This window comes from Podarcis cretensis (assembly GCF_951804945.1).
Source record: "Podarcis cretensis genome assembly, chromosome: 11".
In the NCBI taxonomy this organism is placed as follows: Eukaryota; Metazoa; Chordata; class Lepidosauria; order Squamata; family Lacertidae; genus Podarcis; species Podarcis cretensis.
Genome location: NC_137180.1, coordinates 22627475 through 22642649, shown reverse-complemented (window position 1 = coordinate 22642649; position 15175 = coordinate 22627475). Strand labels below are relative to the sequence as shown.

At 41.0% G+C, this 15175-nt stretch overlaps 1 protein-coding gene across 5 annotated transcripts in view; it reads right to left on the bottom strand.

Annotated features, from left to right (window-relative positions):
* The window catches only part of MCC (MCC regulator of WNT signaling pathway), a 215355-nt gene that overhangs the window by 68576 nt on the left and 131604 nt on the right, over positions 1-15175 (bottom strand). For all 5 annotated transcript variants that reach the window (XR_013843519.1, XM_079995390.1, XM_079995391.1 and 2 more), the window contains 2 exons: positions 8673-8815; positions 759-901 (listed from right to left, as the gene is read on the bottom strand). Coding sequence is in view for 4 of the 5 variants with exons in the window: in XM_079995390.1 (XP_079851516.1) it covers positions 759-901; positions 8673-8815 (286 nt within the window). In the remaining variant the exon portion in view is untranslated. The remainder of the gene's footprint in view (positions 1-758; positions 902-8672; positions 8816-15175) is intronic.

The window sequence follows — 15175 nt, the reverse complement described above, 5'->3', positions numbered from 1 at the left end:
AAAAAAATCAGATGGACATGCAAGAATGAAAGGTTTTGTTTATATGTTTGTGACTTCTGATTTCAAACATCAGACATAGTCCCAAATATTTTTGTGAGCTTTCTAAAATTAAAGGGTCAGGACTCATCGTCTATTGAAGATGATGTAAGTTTAGCTTCCATTTCCCCCTTTTTGCTTACAAAAAGTTGCTCAGTTATGCTCTACCGCTAATACATTATTAAAAGTTTGTTATGGACATTTAATGGAGCAGTATGGAAAAACACTGCTCTAAAAAGAATATGGTGATATGCATGGATTAAGTATGTAAAGTATAAGCGAGAATAATAATTAGAAATGGTTATAAGATGTATTATCCAAAGAATGCAATAACAATATTCAAATTTAAACCAAAGGAAGTCAAGTCGTGGGGGAGGGAAGTCACGGGTGTGTGTAGGGTTTTTGTTTGTAGTGTAGGGTGTGTATATGTATTTTCTTTTGTTTGATTTTGTATCAGTATTTGTTTGTTTATCTTATTTTTATTTTCTGTATCACGTACTAATAAATAATGAAAATTAAGGTGTTTTTTTAAAAAAATGTTCATTAAATGCTTGTTTTTTTATGTACTGCTGTTCAGGAAAGCTTGAATATATACCTTTAAGTCTACTAATAGGATGCCCCACCATATCCCTTACTTTTGCTTTGAAGTTTTTTACTCTGTCTTATGAAAGCTGCTGTAATATTCTGCTACTACCATGAGAGGCATTCAAAATGTTGCTCACCCATGTCAGCTGTGACCATTGTAGACTGGTTCTCTGGGACTGAAACAGAAGTTTGATCTTGATCCAAGCTGTGTGAATCTTCATTGACCTCATGTTGACTATGACTAAGTTCTGATCGCAGTTCTGAATACTCATCTTCTTCCCTGAGGAATGAGCCACAGACAAATTATTTTTCTTTTTTTTAAAACCACCTAAGAGAAACAGCACAACTGATGGTCCTATAACCACAATAAGTAAGCATTACAAAAACTACCATGCATCTAATAAGCTACAAATATCCACAAAACTTTCGTTAGAATATGACCTCTGAAGTTCACAAAATTCACCACATACTTATTAAAAAGGGGATGATTAGGTGCATTAGACCATCTTACCAAACAGGTAGCATGGTTATTTAGATTGTTTTAGAATATTATTTCACTCTCTTATCTATCATTATACCTGACCCTTCCTTCCAGGATGTCAGGTACTGTAATTTTATCCTCAAAATCACTTTGAATGGTAGTTTAAGAATTACTCTGAAAAAACTTGTAGCACATCTAGCATATATAACGAGTAAGTAAACAACCCAATGGAATGTTCTGCGTAAAAGCACTCATTAAAATTGTTGGGAAAGTGTGTGTGTACACATACATGGCTTTGCAAAAGGCATTTTGCACAATTCCTTCTCATCTCTATGTGGCATGTGCAAGTAACATTTGGGTATCCGGGGAACTTGTCTTAAGCTCTAAATTAAATTAATGGTTGCTTAAAAGTGCTCATTATTGCTAAGATTCTGTGCAGCTATAATTGCTAGTGGTTTACCTATGTAAATAAACTGAATGGGGGTGAGGAGGGGGGAGTCTTGCAGAAGACTGTGTCTTTCTTCATGATTAAAAGAACCACATAGTGGTTTTTCCAATCACTGAAGAGGAGCTTCAATGAGTCCCTCTTCCCATTTTACAATGCTCAGAAATCATTTATTTCAGTTTTCCAGTCGCAGTAACAGCTGCAATGGATTTTAGGAGACAGAAGGGAAGAATGAATTAAGTCAAAGGAAAACAAATATGACTATTTGCTCTTCACATTGCCCTGCTTCAGTGTGAACTCAGGCATATTGAAAGTATAGCTTTTTAAACTATTTAGGAATACTGAAGCATGAGGCACCTTTTGTCCATGACGCCTAGCAAACATTCAAAATACACCAAAAGGCTAAGTTAAAATTGGATCAAAGCAGCACTTGAAGGTTCTATGCGATACATGCTAAAGTAGGCAAGAAAACCAAGCCCCAAACAGCACAAATTAAAGTACAAGATAATGAAGACCTATAAACGTGGATTAATGTTCTATGAATAAGTTAATTATTAGGCACAACACAAGCCAACAATAATTAGCTTTAGACAAAAAAACAATTACCATGCAGTCAAAGAGCTGTCTTTTTTTGGTCAGAAGGCTAATTTGTTTGCTCATTTATGTGGACTCTCTGCAATTAGCTCTTCATTTTAAAACCTGAATTACCGGTACCTCTGAGTGGTAAAGAGGATGGGCTTATCACAATGCTAACACTTACACACACAAGCTTTAGTGAGCTTCATTTGCTATTCTTCCAAAAAGACCATTTATTTATACTAAACACAACATGTGTTACATCACTTTCACAATGCAAACTTAGGTAGAGAACAACTTCAGTTCATTTCCTGAGTAGGAAAAGTATCTTATTTATCTCAGCAGATGCTATTCTTTTTAGCCTAGAGGTTTTAAATCCAAAATATGAGGCAGTATGAGCCATATAAACAATTCCTCCTCCCCACCGCAGCTTGGTGATAATTAGTATTGCAAACCAATATTTGGTTGAGGCCAAACTTTCAAACCTGGCATGTGAATTAAACCAAAAATGCATGAAGGAGAAGAGGAGGTTGCCAATTACATTTTTGTTGCTCTGGTTATTTATTGCTTATTTCATTTTTTACAAAGGACTCCTTGCCTTCCCAACGATGCAGTTGGCAAAACAGATTATTTTAATTTTTAATTAATTTCAATGATTTATGAATCATCTTCTACATGTGTGTCAAGGTGATTCGTAAACATCATAAAGAACAGGTAAAGGTAGTTTTAAAAACAACACAAAAATAACTGAATGATATTTTGCTTTCCTCTGCCTTGTATATTATTTTAATGCAACTTACATATGTTGGCCATTTTCTACTTTATCGGCTCCACCTCTTTGTGGGGACGCGTTGCGGGCGAGCCGCCAAGCCTCCCCCCTCAGCGTGGGGGGCCTCCCCTTATGCTGGGGAGTCACGGCCATGCCAGTTAGCCAAGCAGGTGGTTTGGGGGGCATGGCCAGGGCCAATTTAAACCATGGTGCGACGCTGAATCGTCCCTTTTCAGCCTCATGCCACAGATCTCCTGCCCTCCCACCCTCTCCTCAGGTTGCATCATCGGCCTTGCTATGGACTTTGGTTGGTTGCCATTGAGGGGCCTGGTAGGACTTCTTCCACTTGGCAAATTGGCACCAGCCACTTGGTCTTCGCCTACCTCGTAGCAATCGTCACAACTTTGTAAGGTTTGGCGGTTAGGCATTGGAATAGCGATGTTTGGGGATGGGAAGGTGCAGCCATCACCTGCCCCTCCGTGCTCAAGGGTATTCTGCTAAAGGAATCCAGGGGTGTGGATCTCGTCTGAAGCCTGAGGTGGGGCTAGGGCCATGCCATGACCCCAATAGAAAACCAGGGGGTGCTCAAGTCGATCCATATCGGTGGGGCTCCCGCTACTGGTGGTTTACCCTTCCAGACTTCTTGCAAGGCGGGCAGGAGCCAGATATACAGTGGTGCCCCGCAAGACGAATGCCTCGCAAGACGGAAAACCCGCTAGACGAAAGGGTTTTCCGTTTTGGAGGTGCTTCGCAAAACGAATTTCCTATGGGCTTGCTTCGCAAGACGAAAATGTATTGCGAGTTCCTGCGGGTTTTTTTTTCCTTTCCCCCCCTTTTTCTAAGCCGCTAATCTGCTTATCCGCTAAGCCGATAAGCCACTAAAAGCCGCTAATAGCGCTAAGCCGCTAAGCCGTCAATGGGCTTGCTTCGCAAGACGAAAAAACCGCTAGACGAAGAGACTCGCGGAACGGATTAATTTCGTCTTGCAAGGCACCACTGTAGTCTGTTGATGCCAATGCCTAAGCCAATACCACTCACATTCTGTAACCAATAAAGTTGTGGCCTAAATTTTGTCCATTAACATTAACATAAAATTCTGTGTCCTTGTGTCTTTATTCTCAGGAGGGAGGCTTGGAGCTTTGACACGCAATTATGTGTGTGTTTTGCATTTAAAAATATTTTTTGTGTTCCTTCCTGACAATTTGATTTAAAGTTAGGGTACCAGTCTTATTCGTGGGACGCGGGTGGCGCTGTGGGTTAAACTACAGAGCCTAGGACTTGCCAATCAGAAGGTCAGCGGTTTGAATCCCCGCAAAGGGGTGAGCTCCCGTTGCTTGGTCCCTGCTCCTGCCCACCTAGCAGTTTGAAAGCATGTCAAAGTGCAAGTAGATAAATAGGTACCACTCCGGCAGGAAGGTAAACGGCATTTCCATGCGCTTCTCTGGTTCTCCAAAAGCGGCTTAGTCATGCTGGCCACATGACCCAGAAGCTGTACGCCAACTCCCTCGGCCAATAAAGCGAGATGAGCGCCGCAACCCCAGAGTCAGTCACGACTGGACCTAATGGTCAGGGGTCCCTTTACCTTTACCTTTACCAGTCTTATTCAGAGTCAACCCTGCAAAGGAGTTGGCTTAAAGTGTATACTATATACCAGTGACAAAGATATCTTGAAATATGTGTGGATAACCATTTGCGGTCCCTAGACGTAGGTGAACAACTTCCATATTGTGCCATACAGCTCCCTCTTAACCATTAGGTGCCAGGAAAGCTTCGTTGGCTGTTCCTCTGGAGTATTCTGCTGGCACTTTGATCAGATCACAATTACCAAACCCTGCTTTAAACTACGGCAATGACTTAGAATCAGAAAGGTTTCAGAAAGAGACAGAGTTAAATGTGGTTAAAAAAGTAAGATACCTAGGGGTAAATATAACAGCAAAGAATATGAGTCTATTCAAGGATAACTATGAAAAGTGTTGGTCTGAAATTAAAAGGGATCTAGAAGTTTGGTCAAGATTGAAACTTTCCTTGTCAGGACGAATTGCTGCTATAAAGATGAATGTATTGCCAAAGATGTTGTTTTTGTTTCAGACTTTACAGATTGTGGATAAAATGGAGTGTTTTGGGAGGTGGCAAAGAGATATCTCTAAATTTGTCTGGCAGGGCAAAAAGCCCAGAATTAAGTTTAAGATACTAACTGATGCTAAAGAAAGAGGGGGCTTTGCCCTGCCAGACTTAAAGCTGTACTATGAATCAGCAGCTTTCTGCTGGTTGAAAGATTGGCTGCTTCTCGAAAACACTCGATTTAACAATGTTTTTGGATGGCATGCATATTTGTGGTATGACAAGGTTAAAATTCATAAGGCTTTCAAGAACCATATTGTCAGAAAAGCAGTGTTCAATGTCTGGATAAAATATAAAGACTTACTGGAAAATAAGACCCCAAGGTGGTTATCACCAATGGAAGCTAAGGCCCGGAAAAGACTCAATATGGAGGCTAAATGGCCGAAATATTGGGAAATAATAGAAAAAGATGGAGATAATTGGAAGCTGCAGAGTATGGAGAAAGTAAAAGACAAAGTGCGAGATTGGTTACATTATGCTCAGATCAAAGAAGTCTTTAAGTTGGATAAAAAGATAGGATTCCAGGTGGAAAAATCAAAGTTAGAAACGGAATTGTTAGAACCTAAGACTAAGGTACTTTCAAGAATGTATAACTTGCTGCTAAAATGGAACACACAAGATGAAACGGTTAAATCGGCTATGATAAAATGGGCACAGGACATAGGGTATAATATCATGTTTGCTGACTGGGAAAGGTTATGGACCACCGGTTTGAAATTCACGGCATGTAATGCCTTGAAAGAAAATGTTATGAAAATGATATATAGGTGGTACATGACCCCAGTCAAGCTTGCAAAAATATACCATTTGTCTGATAATAAATGTTGGAAATGTAAAGAAACTGAAGGAACGTTCTTTCACCTCTGGTGGACCTGCCCTAGAGTTAAGGCTTTCTGGGAAATGATATATAACGAGTTGAAAAAGGTATTTAAGTATACCTTCCCTAAGAAACCAGAGGCCTTTCTTTTGGGCATTGTCGGCCAGAGGGTGTTAAAGAAGGACCGAACATTTTTTATGTATGCAACAACAGCAGCAAGGATACTTGTCGCTAAGCACTGGAAAACCCAAGATTTGCCCACACTGGAAGAATGGCAGATGCAACTCATAGACTATATAGAGCTAGCAGAAATGACTGGCCGAATCCGAGACCTGGGAGAAGAGGCTGTAGAGGAGGACTGGAAGAAATTTAAGGATTATTTACAAAAATATTGTAAATTGTATGAATGTTAAGAAAGATGTAAGATTATCAACAATAAGGCACCAATAAGTTAGTTAAAAGGAATATGAAGATAAATGAAGATATAAGAAAAGATAAATTTTGGATAAATATGATGTTAAAATTAAGCTTTTAAGGTTTGGGTTAAATTATCTAAAATTAGGGATACAATATTGGAAAATTACAATATAAGAATTGAAACAGGGTGATAAATTGCTGGGTAAAGCTCGAAAATTTGGAACGCAGGAACGAGAGATGTGAGGAAGTCCAAAGAAGTGAAAATGTGGATATTGAAAAATTATATGTTATATTTGTTTGTTTTTTCTATTGTATTAAGAAAATTTTTAATAAAATGTTTATAAAAAAAAAATAAACTACGGCAATGACTTACCCTGATAGGTAAAGGTTGGAAAAAGGAAACGAACAGTGTAATATGTAAGTTTTTCTTCATCAGTTTAGCATATTAGAGCAAGAAATTAGGCAAGTGGCACTGGCATTTCCCCATTGCTATCTTCGCTAAGAAATTCATCTGGGGTGTTGACAGGGTGTGTGCAAAGTAATTCTCTCATGGCTTCAAAACCCAATCTAGGCATTGGCTGGTTTCCAACATTTGCTCTGCTTTAATTAGTGCTGGTAAAGCACTTTGATATCCTCAGGTGTTAGGTCCTCTGTGAATACAAGGTTTGCTAGAATTATATTTATGCTAATATTTTTGTCGCATCTACTCAAAAATAAGCAGCTGCCATTTTTATTTCCTGTACCAAAGTGAGGGCAGGGGCTAGTATTCCACGTACTTCTGATCTACACTTGGCACTGAATGGGCAGCATTCTCATCTCTCCTAAGAAATCAATCTTCTAACTTTAAGATTCCTCTCCTATGGAGCATGAATAAAGTATAATGCTTTCTGGGCAGTGAAAATATATATGAGATATTACGCAAGTGTCATGAGCCAATTAGGAGCTATCTTGAAGCGAGACACCTACAAATTCATTAGTAATTAAGGGTTTTGCAGGTAACTCATTTTGCTTATTTCAGACTTGAGATGTGATTTTTTTTTTTTTCAGGTGCAAGATCTTCTGTTACTTCAGAAGTAAAGCATAAGCTACAACTGTAAGATCTAATATCGTTCTGTGGTAATTTCATAGAGCTGATCATGAATGGAAGAATATATTCAACTTAGGAAGAAGCGTGAGGAGCTGAAGCAGCCAATATGATTAATGTTTGCAACAAAATTCCTTCAGCTCTAGATAGATTCCATAGATGAATTCTATAGCTAGTATTGCCAGAGAGGAACTTTGCAGAGAGTACTACCAGACATTCACAAATACCAAATGTATCTGAAAGCGACAGCATCACATTGAAGAGACATAGAAGAAACTCAGTGTCATTTCCATAAAGAATCCGACAAAATCTGAACCTGAACACCAGCTGGGTCCTACATTTATGCTCCAACCATCATCCCCATTGCCCTTTCCCCATAGACCTTTCAATGAAATTTTCTTTACAAATTGTGTAAAAACAAAAAAACAAAAGCCACTTTAGAAGTTTCACATATACAACCAACAAAATGCAAAGTTTAGTTTTCACAATAATGGTTTGTGGCCCACTGGTGTATCTCAAAAGGGAGGACTAGAGGTGTTTTGGCTGCAGATCTATTTACTTTGGGCGGCATAGTGTATATCTGGCTCAGGGGAGAGACGTATTACTGGATGGATAGCTCAGTCAATAAAGCGTGAGACTCATGGCTGTGGGTTTGAGCCCCACATTGGGCAATAGGTTCCGGCATTGCAGAAGGTTGTACTAGATGATCCTTCCAATTCTATAATTCTTTGACTGGGAAAGTGTATGGGGAAGCAGCAGCATACAACTGTAAGGATTAAGGGATATAAAACAAGGAAGTTTGTAAGCAGGTACATGCATGCGTATCTATGTGTGTGTGTGTGTGTGAGCGTACACACATGTATGCGTCTGTGTATATGCAACCTAATATGATTAAGGTAAAGGTAAAGGGACCCCTAACCATTAGGTTCAGTTGTGACCGACTCTGGGGTTGCGGCACTTATCTCGCTTTATTGGCCAAGGGAGCCGGCGTACAGATTCCGGGTCATGTGGCCAGCATGACTAAGCCGCTTCTGGCAAACCAGAGCAGCACACGGAAACACTGTTTACCTTCTCGCCGGAGCGGTACCTATTTATCTACTTGCACTTTGACGTGCTTTCAAACTGCTAGGTTGGCAGGAGCAGGGACCGAGCAACGGCAGCTCATCCCGTCATGGGGATTCGAACCGCCGACCTTCTGATCGGCAAGTCCTAGGCTCTGTGGTTTAACCCACAGTGCCACCCACGTCCAATATGATTAGATGGGAGCAAATATTTATCGAAGCGCAAGAAGTAGCTTTATGCTGGTGTTAGGCTGACACAGTTGATAAGGGACCACTCTACCTTATAGTAGTTCCTTGAAGTCGATCAATTTTCTTATTTAGTTCTGCGATAATGCTGTGGAGCTCCGTGATCCGTTCTTCGTAGCGAAGCGTCGTCCGCTCTTGCACATCTTCGTGCTCTCTCATGAGGTGGGACTGTTCACACTAAAACAACAGCAGCAGAATAAAGACATTCAGAGGAACAGCATGGACATAATGGGGAGCTATATGGAAACAGGATGCAATAAAATGCTTCACGTAGGACTCAGCTACATTAGTAAAGGAACAGTGATTTGAATGCGCTATAAACATGCAGCACCAGATGGCGCCAGAGAGCAGGAAATTTTAAAACGCGATTTTCCATAGCGATTTTATTTTGTAATAACGATCTAATTTCTGACTTACCTATTTATAGTGTGTGTGTGTTTTTCCTGTGTATATATCCACCTGCAGTCTCTCACAATCCCACACTTAGGAAATATAAGTTTTGAATAGGAAATTATAAAGAATAGATCTTAATTTATAGTTTCTCAAAGGGAGGTGTGAATATGAGATTATAAGCTATAAGCAACACTGCTTTTTGTATGGATTGTGTCCTTTGGTTGTTGCCAGTCTGAGTAGGAGGCAGAAAAGTTGGCTGAAGAGGGAGCAGTAAATGAGAGAGTGGGTGTCAGGGAACTGCCATCGGAAGAACAGGTGGTGGGAGGGCTCCAGGAGGATAGAAGAGATTCAGCAGCCGAAGAGGGAACCAGTAGGGGGGGAGCAGGAGCTTCCAGGGACAGGAAGTCGGAGGGGAGGCTCTGGGACACTTCCAGCGAGAACAGTGAGGAGGTATCAAGGCTCCCTTTAGCGACCCCCACCCCTCGCCGGAAGCTGTCACGCAGGGAATCTAGGAGACGCGTTTCCGTCAAGCAGCTTTTATGCTGGAAACGTTTCCGCAAGCGCCCACTGTCGGATTCTACCAGTGACTAACGGAGCCATGTCCAAGGGCTCCGCTCAAGGCAGAGCTTTGCTACGTTAAGCAAACTCCGAGGGACTAATCCTTTTACGCACAAGTAGCTCATTGTCCCATCACAGTGGGTAAAGACTGACATCTTCAAATAGTGTTCAGTTCAGAATGTGATTTTCTGTAAGTTCAACAGTAAAACTGTCTTTATAATATGCTGTGAATCCCTTTTAATGTCATGTTTGACTTCTCTCGTTTAGCTTACACAAAGAAAACATGTCATGATGCACATTACTGTACCAAATTACTCTCTGGCGCCCATGAACCCGATCTCAGGCCTAGCAAGCTGCAAGTTTCAGACATCCTTTGTCTTTGATCTGAAATAATATTTCAGACATGTCAGTGTGTGACAATTACTTTCTGTCAATAAATAAGAACTCTACCAGATTTCATCTCTCAAAGTGGTGCGCTGAAGAGATGGCTATTGCTTATTTTGACTGAAGATATACGGACTGGTGCTAATGGACTTTAGCCACAGTAGCTATCCTGGTCTCTCTCAAACCAATGGACAGCCAACATTTTTCAAAATAAACCTTATCTGATAACAGACACATACAATGAACACTGCAGTACAAGAACAAAAGATGGCACCAAATCTTTGAAGAGGAGGAGGAGGAGGAGGCATGGAAGATAAATGTATATACCCCTGCTCCCATGGACCCTTTAAAAAGCGGCTCACAATCCTCTAGTATTTGGATCTAGTTCAAAATGGGCTTGATCCTGTTGTGCTTGTTCCTTCATCAGTTTTTCTTGCAATATGTTACAGTGGTACTTCGGGTTACATACGCTTCAGGTTACATACGCTTCAGGTTACAGACTCCGCTAACCCAGAAATAGTACCTTGGGTTAAGAACTTTGCTTCAGGATGAGAACAGAAATTGTACTCCGGGGGCGCGGCAGCAGCGGGAGGTCCCATTAGCTAAAGTGGTCTTCAGGTTAAGAACAGTTTCAGGTTAAGAACGGACCTCCGGAACGAATTAAGTACTTAACCCGAGGTACCACTGTATTAAGAAAACATCTTGCTGTCCATCCTTAACCTCTTCTCCTGCCTGCAATATCCCTCCAACTACCGTATTTTTCGCCCTATAGGGTGCACTGGCCCATAGGGCGAACTTTTTTTTTGGGGGGGGGAAAGAAAAAAAAATTTATCCCCCCCCGAGCCCCAAAGAGCAAAGAAGCCATGACAGTGAGCGAGACGAATGCCGCTCGCTGTCCTGGCTTTGTTTTTAGCCTCGGGGCTGGGGGTCCGGGAGCGAAGGCGAGGTTGCGCAACCTCGCCATCGCTCCCGGAGCTTGGGGAAGCCCGAGCTTCCCCCAACCCCAGCCCCCAGAACGGGTCCGGGAGCGATGGCGTGGTTAAGCACAACCTCGCCATCGCTCCCGGAGCTTGCTGTCCGCAATCCTTGGGAGCCCAGTGGGAAGTCGCTCCGGGCTCCCAAGGCTTGCGGAGAGCTGCCCGAAGCCCGGGGTGCGCCCCGCTGTGCTCCCCGGGTTTCGGGCTGCAGGCTGCTGACCCCTCTCGCTCTTCAGGCTTCAGCGAAAGCCTGCATTTGCCCCATAGGACGCACACACATTTCCCCTTCATTTTTGGAGGGGAAAAAGTGCGTCCTATAGGGTGAAAAATACGGTAATCCTTGCATCTTATCAGATCTTTTTCTTCCCTCTTTTTCTTTTGTCTCTCTTCTTAGTAACTATCCAGGATATAATAAAGTCTTGACATTATGCAATGTTACACAGGATAATATGGGGCCAACGATTTCCTATGTTTATCCCAAATTTGTTATAGACTCTTTTACCCAATTAAGCATATGATGCACCTTGCTCCGTCTGTCTTGTTCATCATAATCCAGGCCCTCAGTGATATAGAAACCTAATTTTGTTCAATATCCCAGCATGAATGAGCAGTCTGCAATTCCTAGGAACGTAAATCTGTCAACAGGGCAATATTTGTTGATATTGGGAGCCACCAACATGACCTCTTTAAGATTTAGCTGCATGATACATGCTTTGATATTAGGAAGTTTTTAACCTGCCCAGTCTGGTTTTCAACCTCTATATTCTACTGAGTGTGCATGCTGTATAACCTTCCAGATCAGCCTTCCCCAAACTGGCTGTGCTGGCTGGGGCTGAGGGAAGCTGCAGTTCAAAACATCTGGTACCAGGTAATAATAATAATTATTATTTTATTTTATTTTATTTTATTTTATTTTATTTTATTTTATTTTGTTTTGTTTGTTTGTTTGTTTGTTTGTTTGTTTGTTTGTACCCTGCCCATTTTGCTGGGTCTCCCCAGCCACTCTGGGCGGCTTCCAACGAAGATTAAAAATACATTAAAATGTCACACATTAAAAACTTCCCTGAACAGGGCTGGCGTCACAATCGAGAAGGCCCTCTGCCTGCTTCCCTGTAGCTTTGCCTCTCACAGGGAGGGAACCGGCAGAAGGCCCTCGGCGCTGGACCTCAGCGTCCGGGCAGGTTGGGGAAGGCAAAGTCACAAGGGCTTTTTTCTTGGTTTCAAATCCTAGTTCTTCCATAAAATTTTGTCAGCAGTGCTGATACTCGTTCTACTGAGGTCGCCTGGGGCCTCAGTTCACAGTCACATTTTCTTTACTTTTTATACTCTTCTTTTTGGCAGTCAGTCCACTTCTCTTGGCCTGCAACATCACTGCTGTGTCACGAAGCATTGTCTTTCTACTCCCTCCTCCTCTCTGTTCTTAATAGTATTTTCAATCGTTTTCAAGGTACAGTCGAATCTCTGTTTATATCACCCTCTGGTTACGTAAACTACAGGATGCACGTGCGGCAAACCCAGAAGTATTTGACCGGGTTTTGCCCCCTCACGCATGCGAAGAAGCGTACCTCAAGTTGCGGGAACCTTGGGATCCTACCAGACCTCTGGAACAGATCCCGTCCGCAACCGGAGGTACCACTGTATTTCTACTTAGCAACAGATGAGTCAGCAAATTCCGGAAATGAGTAAATAAGCTGGTCACTTGAAGCACTCAAATTGCTCTCCTTTTCCTCCTTTTTGTCAGTCTTCTTGCAAATGTACGATTTCTGTAAGTTTGACCACTGAAGCTAAATATCAGCGTTTATTAACCTTGTTTTATATTGGGCATTCTCTATTTAGTGGCAATTAAAATGTTTGCCACTGCTAACATATACCTTCCAACTCCATATGTTAACTCCTTACATGATTCTTAGTAAACCTGACCAAATTGAGCAATGGTTCTATGGGAATATGATATCAAATCAAATTGTTTATTTGTACAAAAACATCTCCCTGGGTTTCGTTTCTTTTCTTTTCTTTTCTTTTCTTTTCTGTCTTTCTTTCTTTCTTTCTTTCTTTCTTTCTTTCTTTCTGCATTCCTATCATGCATGCAAGAAATCTCTATCGGGCTTCTCTGTCTTTTTCACTGTTATAAATGATGCATGGTATCATGGGTATTTACATGCACACACATGCAGACTCTTTTAAAAAAATGACAAAATATTTTAATATCACTGAAGTATTTAAAAACACATGTGGATCCAATGATAAACAAACAAAGACCTGTTTTCCAATATGCTTGTCTATAAACTGATGTCCTCCTCTCACTCTAATATAATTAGTAGCAATATTTTTGTTTCATATGGCAATCATAAATGAATGAGGCTTTGCCGCTCTTGCAGTTTGCTGCTACTTTCAGTCTTGCAGTACAAAGCAGGCTAATGCTAAATTCTACAACACATTTTCCCACTCTTCATGGTTGTCTAATTTGTTTAAAGTGGAACTGCCCAACTGAATAAACGAAAAACTAGATTGTTCCAGTCCAAAAACATAAACCTGAGCAATACACTAGTATATTGGAGTATATCTCCAATATTATCCACCACTGTCTGCAAAGCACTAACATCCTTTTTCCAAATAATCTTTCATATATAAGCACACAGAACTCTGATTTACAAAATTACCACAGAGATACTGAATTCATTTGGGGCACCAAGCCACAATTGAAACTACTGTATGGTCAATTGCTTTTCTGTATTATTTTTTTGTAGATGAACTTTTTAAATGGAAGATTTAACTATCATAAGCAGCAGCGGTTCCAGAAAAGATGGAAAGTTTGGTTATTTTAGCCTAGCACCTTCTTCTTCATGTTAGAGCCCCTTCCAAAATTTTGGCCACCATACATGTTTATAATTACACTCTTCCATAGATTTCTCTTTAAATATCGGATCATCCTTCTACCACTACACTTTCACACAGCAATTATAGGTAATTTACAATTTTACCATGTCAACACTAAAGTCCAAGGTCTTTGTTTCAGTGGTCAGTGTGTTGCAGTTAACAATATGAGGAAGGAAAGGCTATGTTGATGAGAATCAACAAATTCTTGCAAATGTAGAGCCCTTGCTTGGAACAGGGTAGAATAAAAATTAATTCCAGGCATGAAAGACATGAATAAACTTTAGTTTCTGGGATAGGGATAGGAGGGGCTCACAATGAAGGAAAGGTACTTGGAAAATCTCAAGAGCTAACAAAAAGACAAAGCAAAATATAGGGTAAAAAAAAGACATCAGGCCTGGGATATTGGTACAACAGCAGGACTGCCTTGTCTTTCGATGCAACAATGCAGCTGTATTTTTGTACTGAACTAGAAGGCCTAACCTTAACCCCCAGACTGAAGCAGCTGCATAAAGCCGAAATCAAATCTTTGAGCGATGAGAGATCCACGGCAGGTCAGGACAGTGCAAGTCATTACACGATTCAGCTGTATCTAGAAAGCCACCCAATAGTTTCTACAGCTTTCATTGCATTTTAAGCCAAGGAAGAAGATTTGGGACGCTAACAGTTATTCATTGTTGTTATCTTAAAGCTTGCACTTTCGTCATTTTTGAGCGAGGGACCCCTCAAAGCCTCACTGAGGCACAGTTTTTCTCTTGATAGTACAGACGACGTACTGTTCAAATATATCAGTGGGCAGATGAGAATGATTAAGAAACCTGATATGTAGATGTTGGGTCTGACAAAGAGAGCATTTCAAAGCAAAACTAGCACCAAACCAAAACAATATGTCAAGAACCTAGGTCAGCTGTATAATCACTCCAAGCTATTTCCTCACTCTTGTGTCACAGCAGTGATGTTCCTGGGCAGTTATTTCCCAATATTACATTCCTGGACCTATTGTTCCAATACACGAAACTAGCTATTGCAACAATACCTTAGGACACTGTTTCTGAAACTTGTGTCACCAGCTGATCTCATCATCCCTGACCACTGGTCTTGCTAGCTAGCGATGATGGAAGTTATAGTCCAGAAACAGCTGGAGACACAAGTTTGGGAAACCCTGCCTTAGGATAAAAGTGCAACATCATACACCTTCTATATCATCACAGTATGCATAGCCACAACATGTCTAGTTGCTGTTTCTTTTCTGGGAGAATTGCATATCTCCAAAAATCTCCAGTTGTGTAATGCTTCCTGGCAAAACAGTCCTTTGGAGGTTAATGAATGCTCTTTTTGATTATGCATTGCC